General features: G+C 34.1%; 1 protein-coding gene across 2 annotated transcripts in view; it reads right to left on the reverse strand.

Annotated features, from left to right (window-relative positions):
- Nucleotides 1-15974, reverse strand: part of TMEM161B (transmembrane protein 161B) — a 71034-nt gene that overhangs the window by 14824 nt on the left and 40236 nt on the right. For both annotated transcript variants that reach the window (XM_030324354.1, XM_030324364.1), the window contains one exon: nucleotides 14405-14561. In XM_030324354.1, the coding sequence (XP_030180214.1) occupies nucleotides 14405-14561 (157 nt within the window). The remainder of the gene's footprint in view (nucleotides 1-14404; nucleotides 14562-15974) is intronic.

The raw sequence follows: 15974 nt of genomic DNA on the forward strand, positions 1-15974 counted from the left end.
TTTACTGAAAATGGATACAAGAATCTGGAGATAATTTCCAACTCCTTTTACAATGAAGAAGAAAACATTTTAGCCAACTGGTATCAAATGACCAAAATGAAATTTCTCATAGATTTACACCCACCGCAAAACTCTGTTACCAAAGAATAATTAAATTACAAAATATGTCAACACTAAAGGAAAGAAAAAAAAAAAATTAGAGGCAATCTAATCCAGGCATGAGGCATAATCTTTCTTATATCACTACTACTTTAATCCATTTAACCACAAGCACCTAAAATGTTATAATTTCTGCATCCTCAATTCAAATTGAATACTAGGATGAATCTTAAAACCATGTATCCATTGAGTCCCAGATTAGAAATGTTCCCATAACCCACAGTGTAAAATATCCAGAGTATTCTGAAATGTATTATGATCTGGCTATACCCGTATGTTCAAGCTTCCACTTAAATCAGAATGCTGTATTTACCATCTCCTAAATTTCACAGCTATATTGTCGTAAATCATAACCCACTACCTGAACTACCTTATTCCCCTCCCTCTACCTAGTCAAAGACTCAACTCAAGCTCCATATGCTTTATGAAGCTTACCATTAATTCTCCAGCCGAGACCATTCTCATCATCTTCTGAACTCAAAGCGCTCACTACTGTAATTCATTTGCTATGTATATCATGTGCTATCTTGAACTACAGTGTAACACAAATGGAAAGAAAGCATTCTCTAGATCTAGACTGCCTGGATGAATCTTGGTTCTACTGCTATTATGTGATCATCCATGTATAATTTCTCTGTGCCTCCAATGTCTTCACTTGTAAAATGCAACTAATACTTTTACCACCTCAGAGGGCTTTTTTGAATATTACAGATTTCTTTGTAGTTCTTGGCAATAACTTGTTTTCTATATAATGAAATAAAATACTAAACTTCCAATACCAAAAAAGTAGTATGGGAATGTATACTAGGACAAATAGATTATATAATAAAAAATTAAGTTATTTTTACTTCAGATACAATTCCCAATTACGCTTAAATCTTTTAAGCTTTTCCATGAAAAGCTAATCTAGAAGGTACAATTCTCTATAAAACACAACAGTGTTGTGTCAGGCTGAAAACATAGGTATGAGTTGACCTCTGTATAAGTAGAAAATGGATGCCCAACTCTCCACCCCCTGGGCAGCCAAGTAACAAACTTCACTCTGACTCCAGCAGAAAATGAAGATTTAGCCTCTGAAGAAAGTGAATCTGAAGTACAAAATTTACAGGCACCTGGGTGGTTTAGTCAGTTAAGCGTCCGACTCTTGATTTTGGCTCTCAGGTCATGATCCCATGGTTCCCGGGATGGAGTCCCACTCCGGGCTCTGTACTATCAGAGATTCTCTCTGGTAGCTATTCGGATTCTCTCTCTCCCACTCTCTCTGCCCCTCCCCTGGTCACACTGGTGTTCTCTCCCACTCTCTCAAAATACATTAAAAAATTAAGTTAAAAAATTAAAATTGAAGTACAGAATTTAGATTAAGGCAACTGTATTGAAATTAGAATAAATGAAAACCTACTCAAAGGTTTTCTCACCTTCAAAACATGTGCAACAGGCTCATATACTCAGGCAAGGAGATTAGACTCTCCTAGAGAAATCAAAAGGTCCAAAAGACCAATAGAAAATGACCTTATGATCTACCTGTAACAAAACTAGCTTCAGAATTACCAAGCTATAATCTCCAGTGAAGCTAACCAAGCCCTACTTACATATAGTTTCCAATTTGCTTAAAGTGCCTGACTCTCGAACATAAAAGGAAAGCCAGGAATCTCCAGAGATTAGAGCAGGGATCAGAAAACTTTTTCCGTTAAGGAACAGACAGTAAATATTTTAGGCTTTGTGGGCCATCAACAGTCTCTGTACCATATTCTTCTGTATGCTTCTTAATTTTTTTTTTTATTAAAAAAAAATTTTTTTTTCAACGTTTATTTATTTTTTTTGGGACAGAGAGAGACAGAGCATGAACGGGGGAGGGGCAGAGAGAGAGGGAGACACAGAATCGGAAACAGGCTCCAGGCTCTGAGCCATCAGCCCAGAGCCTGACGCGGGGCTCGAACTCACGGACCACGAGATCGTGACCTGGCTGAAGTCAGACACTTAACCGACTGCGCCACCCAGGCGCCCCTCTTAATTTTTTTTTAAACAACCTTTTAAAAATGTTGAAACCCACACTCGAGAGCTATACAAAAACCGAAAGCAAGTCAGTTTATCAATCCTTGCATTAGAGCGTAGCATCTTACATAAAAGAGAAAAAATGAGCAAAGGGGAAAATAACTTGTTGGAGAAAAGAAAGATGATACCGGCAGAATAAAAAAAATTATATATATACAAATAGATACACACATGTTTTTATACAAAGATATCTATACATGAGATATACCTGTATTTCATAAGGCTAAACAAAGATCAATACATCTTGGGAACAAGAGCAGGATGCTATGAAGGCATGGTTAGATATCAAAAATAAGCTCAGAAAAAATTCGAATAGGACAGGCAAAATCCATTTTAAAAATAGGTTTAAAAGATAAAGTTGAAGAACAGTTCCGTCAAGCAGTAAAGGGTAACAAAATAAGAGAATCAATCTAGGGGGTACAATATCTGACTAACAAAAGAGACAGAAAAAGAACAGGGGGTGGGGGGGATTACAAAAGGGAAGAAGTTATCAAAGGCATCATAAAATAAATTTCCAAACTCGAAGTTTCAAAATTAAAGTAGCCCACCAAAAGCCCAGCACAAAGAATGAAATAAAGATTTCCAACATGGTACTACAAGATCACAAATCTTCAAAAACAAGACAAATGAAAACTGTAAAACTTCCTGAAAAGAAAAATAAAGAAAAACAAATCATATGAAAAAGATTACACATCATGACACTGTACTCCTTAACAGCAAAGTCTGACATTGGGTGTGATGTCTTCGGAATTATGAAGGAAAATACTGATGACCTGGAATTCTATATCCAGGTTAATGAGAGTACAGATAAGACAGCAGTCTAAAACTAGTTACTCTGCATGCACACTTTGGCAGAAAGCTCCAGCAAAATATATGAACAAACCAAAAAAGAGAAAAATAGTGAATTCTGGAAATGGGAAATGAAACTTGGGAAAAAGGCAAAGAGAATTCCTAGATAACAACAAAAGGATGATTATCTAGCAGGCCTGAAGGGCAACCCTTCCAGATAAAAGCTAGAGAATGGAGGGTCTCCAGGAAGAGCATCTCCACAGGGACCATTGGGGAAGGGGAGTCAGGGGGACATGGGGACAGGACACAACTAAAAAAGTTATAAGCAACCTTGTGGAAAGGTAATGGAATTAATAATAAATACAAGGAAAAAATAAATAAATTTTTAAAAATGAAAAAATTACAGAAGCTATAATACCTTATAATGCTCACATATGAATAATATTTATATAGGTTTAATTATCACTGGATATTGACAATTTTCAGTAAAATTATAAAATAATTAAACTAACAACATAAAAGAGAGGAAGAAGCACAGAGGATGGCATAATTTAAGAAAAAAAATCCTCACCTATCAGAACTGAATTAATAGTGTAAGCATTATATTTAGAAATACAAAGATTTTTAAAAACCAAAATAATCAGCTAAAAACATGAGAAGTGGCAAGGAGGGTCAAGAAGGGGATTCTTGGTTTTTAACGCATTAAGAACTTGTCTATATAACCTATGTGTACATATTATTTGATAAAAGTTAACATTTTAAGAAATTCAATCTAGATTTTAATAAAGTCTACAACATACCCCTCAACTCCAGAAAAAAGTACATTGTGTCCTGGAGTTTAACAGAACCAAAACTACTTATGAATTCACAGTGTAAAGCACATGTATATGTTTTACTACCTTTTAAATCACATGCACTGAAATTTTTTCCACATCCTATTAAAATATACCGAAATGTTAATGGTAATTAATACTAACCAACTGTTAGAAATGTTTCAATGCTGTGGAACAGTATCATCATAAATCCTTATGATTTCAAAACAATCTAATCATCCATCCACTGACAAAGACCTGATGTATAAACAACCCAGAACAAATATTTAACCTATTTTATAAAGAACTAAACAGGCACTTTTCCAAGAGCTCTATTCTTTCTCCAAAATAAAAAAATCTGTGTATTTTCCGGCAATAACCCCCGTGCCTAACGGTTTATTCCTGGCCAGTTTATTGCTGAACCAACTGACATCTATCCTGGGATTATATTTTGTAGAATCTTCACCATGTTTCAACTCAAAACTCAACTGCTTGTTTTACCAAACTTTTAGAGCAATGTGTATTTTATTCAGTTAATATATAATAAGACCAAACAGTAGTATATGATAATAGACTAAAAAACTTCCTGAGAAGGAGAGAGACTTTTGTTAGCATTTGATGTAAGAGAATATAAATCAGATTTCCTCACTGACAACTTTGGTAACTTTGAGATCACTTACAGAAACTTTCTGTACTAGCTGAGATAGTAACAAAGTTTCTTATTGAGCTACTTATCAAATTTCTCTAATACCTATGTAACAAATGATTTTGAAATATGGAAAAATCCTTTTATGCTCCAATCTCATGAATATGCTTATTAAACATAAATTACTCATATAAAAAAAACAAATAATAAACCACACCTGAAATACTTTCAGGTATCTGAATGACTTTCAAAATAAAATTTCTTATATGTAAAATAACTTAAATTTAAATAATTTAAAAATGAAATTTCTCTAAAACACTTTAAGTCTGTTCTTTCTTCCACAATTTCCGAATAAGATATACTTACTTTTGTCCTTTCATAAATAAATACAACCTGATAATGTAAATAACATTAGACCAAAAAAATTAAGCTTCTGTATTTATAGACATGCATAACAAAAAACACTATGTAAAAGACAAGACAGTTCCTGATTTACGATTTAATGAAAATAATGGTCAAATGCTTTCTCTATAAGTTCTTCCTGCTACCTTTATTATTTTCATTGATAACTGTTAGACTTTCACAGTGAATATTATATTAGTAAATATTCAAAATTGTATATGCAAAACTACTGATGCAAATGGTCATTTTCAAAATTTTTCTTTTAATAATTTTTTTTCTTTTCCCTTTTAACCCTCAGTTCTTAGCTGAATGGATCACATACTTTAAGGGCTAATTTATTTTAGATCATAAAATTTCAACCTTTGAGCTAAAGAAAAACATTAGGGGTGGGATAAATTTTTTTCGGCCACATGGCTGACATTTTTAAAGTTCTAATTCAATATCAACATTTTTTGCAACCGAAATTAGGCCATTATAGATGCAAATATAAAAGTTACAACAGGAAAGAAAAATCAAGGACAAGTGGAAAGATTCAATCAGTAGGAAACATTTTAAATATATTTATCTTTGAGCCAGAGAAAAGAGCTTTTAAATAATGAGAAAGCTTAATTTTTAGATCTAAAATGGCAAATTTCTCTCAGATCTCGGATAACAACTTAAAGAACATATACTTATGGAGACACTGTTTCAGTTTAGTTTGTACTTACATTGTTTTAAAGACCCAATTCTCCTATTAAGAAAATGTCTTCTACATCCTAACATCTTGAAATTATTCAAAGATATTTATCAATGTTTTTTTTTGAGAAGGAAATAGAAGATCATATTCTGAGAATAAGTATTTTGTTGCCAATAAACAAATATAATGGATACTATCCTAATAACAGAGGATTCTCAAAAAATTTTTCCCAAAATTTATGGTTATCTTTTTAAAATCATGTTTCCACTCAAGTCAGTCATTTTCATCTAAAGTGAAAGTTCTCTACTCTGTGAAAGATTATGGTCTTGTTTTGGTGACCACTAACAATAAAGTTGTTTTCTATTCAAATGGCTAAACCTCTTAACACCTATTTTTATATAAAAAGCAACCAAAATACTCAAAACACATTATACTTTGCATTCTCACTGCAAAGAAACCTAAAAACTATACCAAGATTCTGCTACAGTGTGTACAATGAAAACTAACAAGTACATTAATCCTTAATGACCTATCCAGTAAAATCCTTTTAAAAAGAATTGATCCTGTCTTCCAACTTAAAAAACAAAACAACCAACTTGGATAATTTAAAGAAGTTTTTCCTATTTTCTAGGAGAAGAAGGTTCAATTATTTTAAAGAGAAAAGAAACAGAACCTAAATTTCTCTCAGATTTAAGCAAAAACTTTTGCATGTTTAAAATCTGTCCCACAAAAGCTTACAGACACAGCCTCAACCTAGCCCAATTGTGGAAGGAAATAATGGTCATGGATTTCTGAAAGCATAAAACACAGGTTTTATTTCAAAACAAAAGCAAGCAAAAAAATATAGCAGAACAATGAAGACTATCCTTAAATTTTTAGGTGCAGGAGAAAAATTCTCACTTCCTAGCTAAAAGAGGAAAAAAAAATCTCAATTATAAATTAATAAATCAGAAATACTGATTTTATCTCTCAAAGTAAGTTCTCTATATAGCTCTAGGTTTCCAACCTGAAAGGTAAAAAATTTGGCAACATTGGTATCACAGAAGACCTTTAAAAGTTTATAAAACAATCTGTGACACACCATGCTATGTACAAATTTTCAAACAAGTACTTTGGCTTAGATTCAAAAGCTTTTACTCTGTCCCTTTCTCACTAGGAGACGTGATAGCTTATGCAGTTCACTTTAGGGTTTAGTGCTTCATTTCTCTTGTTAATATAAAACAGAACATTTTGTAAAGTAAGAATACAGCAATTTAGAATCCTTAAGGAATTTAGAAAAGGTGACAAGTTGTGATAATTTGCTATAGCTGTCTATTTCCTATAGCAAACAAGTGCAGCATTCAATTTACAAACATTTAATTTACAAATCTACACAAAAAAACCTGAAATACTTAACACAGAAAACCTTAGAATTTATTTCAATTTAAACCATTCCCAACTTTTGTCGTTGTGTAAAATTTGCATGGCTGGCAACCAAGGCAAATTAAAAATTTAAAACATAGCCTTAAAAACATACATAATAGGGTTTTGTACCTTAAACCATCCACATTGTAAAATACAAGCAGTGTGGAAATGTGACTAATGATCCAGTCCTTTAACCAAATATAATAGGACTACTGAGAAGCTTTATCATTCTTTGTAGAATAGCTTTCTTCTCACTCAAATTCACGTAATTGACTCAATATTACTCCGTGATATAGCTTATTCATAAGGAAAGATTCTTTGAAAATAAAAATCCATAGATAGTAGAGTTTTAATTTTTAAAAGTTTTACTTCCACCCAAGGACTACTGGATTTTTTGAAAGCATCATTTTTACCTTTCTGTCTTCCTTTACTCATAAATAAAAATGATATACTTCATATTATAAAATCAGTAGACATTTCTCCAGTGACTCTAAGCCTTCATGGACCATCATGCAGGAAAGACAATTAACACAACTGTTCCATCCTCACTGTAAGGCTTTCTTTACCTTTTACCTTCCCCATACCATGTAACTCAGCATAAATGGAATTGGAACACACACACACTTGACCAAATAAGGTGGTTACAATTACAAATGGGCAAGGGAGAAAAGCTGAGAGTTAGTTTGGGTTTAGGAGTGAGACTGGAAGGTGTGACAGCTGAGATGCATGTACAACTCTGCTGAAACATAGCAAGTAGAGCTGATGATAAAAGACAGCCTAGTTTTAGGTAGCAGGTTCAAGATTTTAGTGTCACAAGTTTAAAAAACTCATTCCTATGCTTTTAGAACTTCCAAGATTCTGAATAAGTTCTAATTGTTGCCCTACAAGTATGTAAAACAAAACTCATGGGGAGACAAAAACAAAATGACCGCAGAAATAAAAGTTTTCTTCCTTGCTTTTAAATGAACCAATTATTTAAGTTATTATACGTGTCTAAATTTGGGAACACTTTAACAAAGGACATTTTATCAGTAACAACTGCAGAGAATTTCTGAATTAACTGATGTGTGTGTGACTCTGGAATTAAGTGGAGCTATTGTCCTATGTAATCAATGGAGACATGTGTTTGACTAATAAGTAGGCACATACAATAAGAAAATAAAGAGAAGCCAAACAGAGGTCACAGCAGTTATACTCTGTTCATACGATGTGAAAGGCATACCAGATATGTTATAACTAAGATAAAAGATAGGCTATAAACAGACTCCTCCCTAGTGCTAATCTGGATATGACATTCAAATTCTGGTTTCCTGCATACTACTGAAGGCAGTCGATCATTTTCTCACACGATTCAAGTTTGAAGGAAAATCACATACCTCAACATATACACAATTCTACTTTCCTTCTTCCCTATCCCTTTTGTGAAGGGTCAAAGTTGGCAGAAAATAGCTTGGATTCTAAAGCCCTTCAGCACTTCCTGTCTTCTCTAGGATGGTGGAGACAGCCAGCTACTAGATTCCCGCAGAGATGCTATTGTTTGGTGCATTTCCCGAGTGCACTACTCAAAACTAAGCAGAGCCAGTTCAGTGCTGAAGACTGTGTGGGACCTTTGCTCTCACATTATTAGGCATTACTGAGTGAAATGAAAGATGAAATTTATTCACATAAACAATAGTCTGAGTAGCTCTTAAGAGGTACATTTTTCTAATTTCTCTGGTAAATAGGTACTAAGGGTTGTATCACATTAAATCAAACTGGTTATCAATGCACTATTTATGCATTTCAACATAAATATCACAAACGTTATTTGACATCATGCTATCAACCATGAAGAAAATGAAGACAAGCATACTCCAAAAGAAGCGATGTTTCAGAGAACATGAGAACTCAAGTATGAAAAAACTAACATGGGAACTAGTGCTAATTTCCAAGTTAAGATATTTTTGGTGTTTATATAACCTGATGTCTAGAGATGGGTCTTTATTCTGACTGCATAGTACTTTCACATATTTAATACTATAGAATTAAATAGTAATATTCTAAATGCTTCAACTTAATCTCCTGTTGAAATGAGTATAGCACTAGACATCTGGGGATGTTTCTCAACTGACACACATGATCAGTATTTCTATCCAACAGAATATATACCTGGTAAAGATGTCAACTCTTAAGATTTTGTTCTGGCTCTTCTGGTCTACGTTATACCTAACTCAATCCAGAAGAGTCAACAAAGAACATACTGGTGTTGAATGCCAAGTCATACCATATATTTAAAATAGTATCCACTTATAGTATTAAAAGATAGTTCAGCAGTCTCTAGCTGAATATAGAAGATGTAGGACATGCACTTATTCTTACTTCCAAAATTTGACTAAACCATATAGGAAAGAAACTAAAAGCCATAAGAAACAAAAAACAGGAAGAGATAACAGTTTCTAGAAAAGAAATATCAGCAAAAGTTGGAAGACCATCTAAGTAGATGGGACAAGCAAAAACTGATTTAGGTTTCAGCTTTCTCTGTTACACTGGGTCTACAGAGGGAAAAAAAATCCAGTGGAAAAAAAGCCAACTCATTCATAAAAAGCTTCTGGAAAAGTCAGGAATTAGAGATAAGTGGGCACCTTTGAAGGCAGGGTTACAGAATTAATGAAAACAGGATAGGCTGTATGTCTGTGTTAGCAATAATTAGACTTCTTACAACTTCTCTTGCCTAATCATACAGATTAGGTGATGGTCATCCCTTAACTCTGGCAGAACCTTAGAAGAAATACTATGAGAAAATGTTAAACCAGAAAAGACTGGGCTTGGGAATATTTATGCAAAACTTAGGGTGGCAATGAAGACCTGAAAACAAGGGGCACAAGGGGGACACAGACATGCATTTAAATTAATGCCTATACACTGAATGCTGAGTCTCTGAGTTTTCTTCCCCAATCAGTATCTGTAACACTGGCTGTTACACTTATACCCCAAAGATGAGAAAATGGACAACTCTTGTTGGAGAAAATGACAGACCCAAACAATCTGCAGACACTGATATTAAGAGGTCTCCCCCAGGATAATATAAAGTCCCCACTTAATCATGCACAAAAAAGGCCACCAATCAACAAGTTGCAACCACCTGCACAAAACTTCTAATTTTTAAATTCTTCCTTATTAAATATAAACAGAAAATCAAAGGACATGAGACATTTAAGAACAATCTCGAACATGACAATGATTAAAGCAAAAGGGGAGGGATACTCAGAAAATAAACAATACAAGGTGCAAATTAAAAATTAAAAGATAGTAATATCCTTAGAAATATAAAGATATTATGTATCCATGACACAAGAATGCTATGAGAACATTCCAAGTTTTTAAAATTAAAAAAAAAAAAAACAACAACAAAATAACAAGGGAGTGCCCAGGTGGCTCAGTCAGTTAAGTGGCTGACTCTTGGTTTCAGCTCAGGTCATCATCTCAGGGTTCATGGGATAGAGCCATGAGTTGGGCTATGCACTGACAGCGTGAAGCCTGCTTGGGATTCTCTGTCTCCCTCTCTCCCCATCTCTCCCAAAAATAAATAAATGTTTTTAAAAAGTTGATATAAAAAATTCAACAAAAGGGTTAAAAGAGAAAATTCATAGAAAAATTAAGAAAATAGTATAGAATAAGTGGAAAAAGGGAGATATATTAAAGAACCATTCAAAGGAAGAATATGCCATTACCAAGAGTCCCTGAAAAAGAAGAAAAAAAAACAGAATCTTATTAAACAGTCAATATAAAACTTGTGGATAAAAATAACAGATTGAGCACTTGCACTGACTTTTGGTCTCTCCCTAACCTCCACCAAAATGACAGTATAAAGAAAACTTGTTTTAGGGTACATAAACACAATGAATGAGAAGAATAAAAGCAGTAAAACTCCAGAAGCCAGAAAGCAGGCAGGTAAATGGTAACTGACTAAACAGCACGAGGAAACTCAAATGGAAAGCTAAGATAAAACCTGATGTTACTGCAGAGCTCCCAGGTAGGATAAGAAGTGGTCAGATGCCATGTAATTCTCTACAATGGGCTGAAGGGCAAATGTGCTTATTAGGGGTGGCAGGAGATATTAAAAAGAAGGACTAGTAAAAAGAAGCACTACTAAAAAGCAGCACTTTAAAACTGGCCCACCTCAAACAGGTCTGGAGATTTATGCTTTGGAGAAGGTAAAAAAGATGATCCCTGGCCCATCTAGATGTTTCAACAACTTGCCTCACCATCTGCTTAAAACTTTCATTCAGCTTTTTAGTGGCTTAGACTTCACACAGGCAAAAACAATCACCAGAGCTAAGAAAAGTCCTTAACATGAAAGACTGCAACCAAACCAAGCAAACAAAAGCAACCTACAATAAAAATCATACTTGGCAGAAAGACAACTCTGAACAAAATCAACATCTCAAATAGACACAAGAAGATAACCTAATCTAAAGCAAGCAGATTTCCTTAAGGTGGGACGGGAAAACAAAAGAAGAAGAGCTCTTGAAAGTAATCAAAAATTACAGCAGTGGGGTGCCTGGGTGGCTCAGTCAGTAAAAAGCATCCTACTTCAGCTCAGGTCATGATCTCACGGTTTTTGAGTTCGAGCCCTGCATCGGGCTCTGTGCTGACAGCTTGGAGCCTGGAGCCTGCTTCAGATTCTGTGTCTCCCCCTCTCTCTGCCCCTCCCATGCTCATGCTTTGTCTCTCTTTCAAAAATGAATAAACATTAAAAAAAAAATTTAAAAATTGTAGCAGAAATTAGAAACAGAGACTCAAAGGGTTGGGAATATTGAGAAAAACCTCCCACAAAATTAAAAACTATCAAAATATGAACACATATGAGAGAAAGAACAGAATCTTAGCCAGTCTAAGAGATCCAGTATCTGAACAATAAACATTCCAGAAATAATGAAAATGGAGAAAAGAAAATCACAAATAATTCAAAAAAATATTCTAGAAGTTAAGAACATGCATTTCCAGAGAGTAAAGTCTCAGCAAAATGGATGAAAACAGATCCACAAAAGGGTACATCACCATAAAATTTCAACACCTTACGTAGCCAAAGAAAAGATGGTAAAAATTCCAGAGAAAAAAAGAGAATATATAAAAAATCAGAAACTGGAATGGCAACTAGAATTCATTAAAAGAATGAAAAGGAAGACAATAAAACAATGCCTTCAAAATTACCAAAAGAATAACTTTAAACCCGGAATTCTGTTCTCAATCAACAGATCAAGTAATTTTCAGCCAGAATAAAAATATTTTCAGGAATGCAAGATCACAAAAAATGCACTTCTCATGCAACCTTTCTTAATACTAGAGCATATGCTCCACCCAAATGAGAAAGTAAACCAAGGAAGAGACATGGAATATAGGAAAAATAGCTCCAAGTCAAGAGAAATAAAGACAATCCCTAAGACAGTGAAAACTGGTGATCCCAATGGGATAGCTGTGCATCAAGTGGAAAGATTAACCAATTAAAACTGGGTCCAAGGACTCCACAAGAACCTTCTCAAAGATGAAACTAACATACTACCTGATATATCTGATATATTGAGAGATTTATACAACCAGAAGAGTTTTAGGTTGAATTAAGATCATGTATTAAAAAGAAAAAAACAATGCAAATGAAAAATTAAGGCAAATATTTATCTGTGAATAGTATTTATATAGTTACAACATAAACATTAAATATTCCTCTAAAAAATGACATTACTATCTCTAAAAGATGAGGTGAATGGGAAATGTTCAGTAATAGATGACAAATGTGCCAAGTCCTCATTTCCAGAATGAAATGGTAATAGTAACAGTTATAGCCTAACACTAAAAACAAGCAGTAGCTTTGTATGCACATGGAAATATGGAAGGAAACCTCAAACAGAAAGGAGCTGGAAGAAATTATCTCTGGAGAGGTAGAAATGGAGGAGAAAATATTTAATTTTAATAAAAGGGGAAAAAATTGCCCAATAATAAAGGATGACTTCCGAGATATAAAAGCTAAACCAAGAACTTAACCCAATCAGCGATGAAAACTTCATAATACCAAAAGAGAAAAAGCATCTGGAGGGTGTATGCAATGGGAAAGGGAGGCATATTCCAAGAGCAAGAAGACATCCAGTTTCCCAACAATTAGAATTTGTACAGAGTCAAACCATCAACTGAGTATGAGGAAAAAATAATTTCAGGCATGCAAGATTATATCAATAAAAAAATGTAGCACCCCTTTCAAGGACATTATAGGAGGCAAAAGGACATTATAATCAAGGACATTATACTGGCAAAACAGTAAGCCAAGGAAGGGCAGATGATGTGATCCAAAAACAGGCACAGGGAATTCTTAGAAAGTCAATGAAAAGGGGCGCCTGGGTGGCGCAGTCGGTTAAAGCGTCCGACTTCAGCCAGGTCACGATCTCGCGGTCCGTGAGTTCGAGCCCCGCGTCGGGCTCTGGGCTGATGGCTCAGAGCCTGGAGCCTGTTTCCGATTCTGTGTCTCCCTCTCTCTCTGCCCCTCCCCTGTTCATGCTCTGTCTCTCTCTGTCCCAAAAATAAATAAAAAAAACGTTGAAAAAAAAAATTTTTTTTAAAAAATAAAAAAAAAAAAAGAAAGTCAATGAAGAAAATCCCAGGTTAACAGCTATGCAGTCAGTTTACAGAATTGAGAGCTCCAGAAAGATACTTACATGGGAAAACAAAACAGAAATGACTTATTTGAACTACCAAATTTTAGAATTTTGTAAAAAAAACTTAGCTTCTATGTAATGAGAATAAAAAAAATTGTTCAAGGAAGGTAATAAGACACCATAATGCTTTGCTGTAATAGTATTAAAAAAAAAAAAACTTACCTGTTTTTGAAAGAGAGAGAACACATGCACGTGAGGGCAGAGAGACAAAGGGAGACAAAGAATCCCGAGTAGGCTCTATGCCATCAGTGCGGGGCCCGATGTGGGGCTCAAACCCATAAACTGTGAGCTCATGACCTGAGCTGAAATTGAGAGGCTTAACCAACTGAGCCACCCAGGCACCCCTGTAAATAATATTTTCAGGGGCATCACTAAAACTGACTACTGATTTGATAGAACAGTTACTTCCTTACTGTTTTGGGAGAAGGAAGGGGGAGAATGATACAATAATCTAAAATTAGAAAAACACCATTATCCCATAATATTTAAACATATGGAAGAAAATATCAGAATATCTAAAACAGGGTAAAGTGGCTCCTCTGTGCCATAAGATTCACATGAGAAAGCAAAGGAAAGGTACTGGCATCTTTTCTTATATTTCACTTTTTAAACTACCTCTACTTTGGAAAATTTTTTCTATTAAATATAGAGGATTTCAACAAAGAAAAATTCTCTAATAATCTAAAAGTTTTTTCAAATTAGAGATGAGGTCTAATTGTGTTAGCTGCACAAGACGAACAAATATATAAGTAAATATTAGTGATGTTTTGAAGGATACATTGCAAAAGATAAAACAAGCAGGCACCAGACTAAGCTGATATTCATTTCCTGTGTGGGCTTCATAAAGTTGTAGTAGACTTCAGTTACTAGATACACAAGTGTAGCAGCCACTGTGAAGTCCACCAGCCACTGGTATTCTGGAAAGTAATGCAATGCTGAAAAATAAAAGTTAAAAAAAAAGTTTACTTAAACTTTCATAAGTAGCTAAGGAGGATTTATCTATAATAACTTTAATCATGCTAAACTTTATTCAATCTGTTGATATGCAATGTTAAGGTTTGCAAAAAGGAGAATCTAAAAATGCAGAAAACAGACCAAGAATGCTGACATCCAAAATTAAATTTTAATACCTCATAAATTAAATAATTTTTAAAACCTAAAATTATTATCAAAAATGATTTAAACTATTAAAAACATGATTGCAAAATGAGCTGGTATTTTCTTAGCTGAGTAGCTGTTTTTTTACAGAAATTAAAAAGCTTTTTTTTTTTTTTTAAAGAATCTCAAGGATGATACTTTAACTTCAGGATTTAACTTGGTATACAGTCCTACAGACTTATGTACATTTTTCATTTCTATGAAGGAAGAGGTAAACTTTGTTACAGTTATTAACTGTACTAAAGGAGGATTAATAATTTTGTGAGTTACTACAGATTGAAATAATATACTTTTTATTCCCTCTTGTGCTCCTGCAAGAAAAGCTGATGAAATGCCTGTCAATTTTCCCTAACACCATACCCCTTCAACAAAGGGTTTACATTAAAATTAGCATTCTCTAATAATAAATGATTTTATCTTTTTCATCTCAGATATTCTTGTTTACTTCTGCCAGAGTAGAGTCCAAAATATCAACATCATTTTGTAGAAGCCCTCCTGAAAATGTGCAAATAAATCATATACATAAACATCAATTCCTACGTTCCCACTGGTACATAATAAAATGATCTACGCTGCTTTAGAAAAATTTTAGTTATAAACTGTAATATCTGAGGATATTTTAAAATCACGCACTCACAGAAAAAGTATTTTGAAAATAAAATACCAGACTCAAAGTAAGACTTATTTACAATATCAAAACAAACCAACCAGACTTACATCTCTGTGAGACAGCAAAAATTCCAAATCCTTCTACGACTGGGTCAATTTTTTATTTGCTTCAAGTTATTATGGGTGTGTTAGCTTTTTTGTGTGTGAAAGATGTAATAGCCTAGGAACAACAGTCTGATTTACCCTCAAGCAGTTGAGGGATTCTTACCCTCTAGCCACCTCTCTTCCCCACTACAATCATCCTTTTGAATAACCTTCCAGAAGGAGGACAGGGAAATGGGTAGAACAGATAGACAAATATCCATTTATTTAAAGGCTTTCAATTTTTATTAATAACAGGTGAAGTAAGTGTTCCACATCTTCATGCCCGCTCACATTCACAGAAGCTTCCTCCAGAGAACTCTCACAGCAAACAGCCAAGTGACTTTTCAAATACTCTTATACGCTTTAAGAGGTTCTTGTAATAGAGCTAATACAAATTGAGACAGACATTCAGGATACTTACTGGGATACCAATAATA

This window comes from Lynx canadensis, chromosome A1 (genome assembly GCF_007474595.2).
Source record: "Lynx canadensis isolate LIC74 chromosome A1, mLynCan4.pri.v2, whole genome shotgun sequence".
NCBI classification, from domain to species: domain Eukaryota; kingdom Metazoa; phylum Chordata; class Mammalia; order Carnivora; family Felidae; genus Lynx; species Lynx canadensis.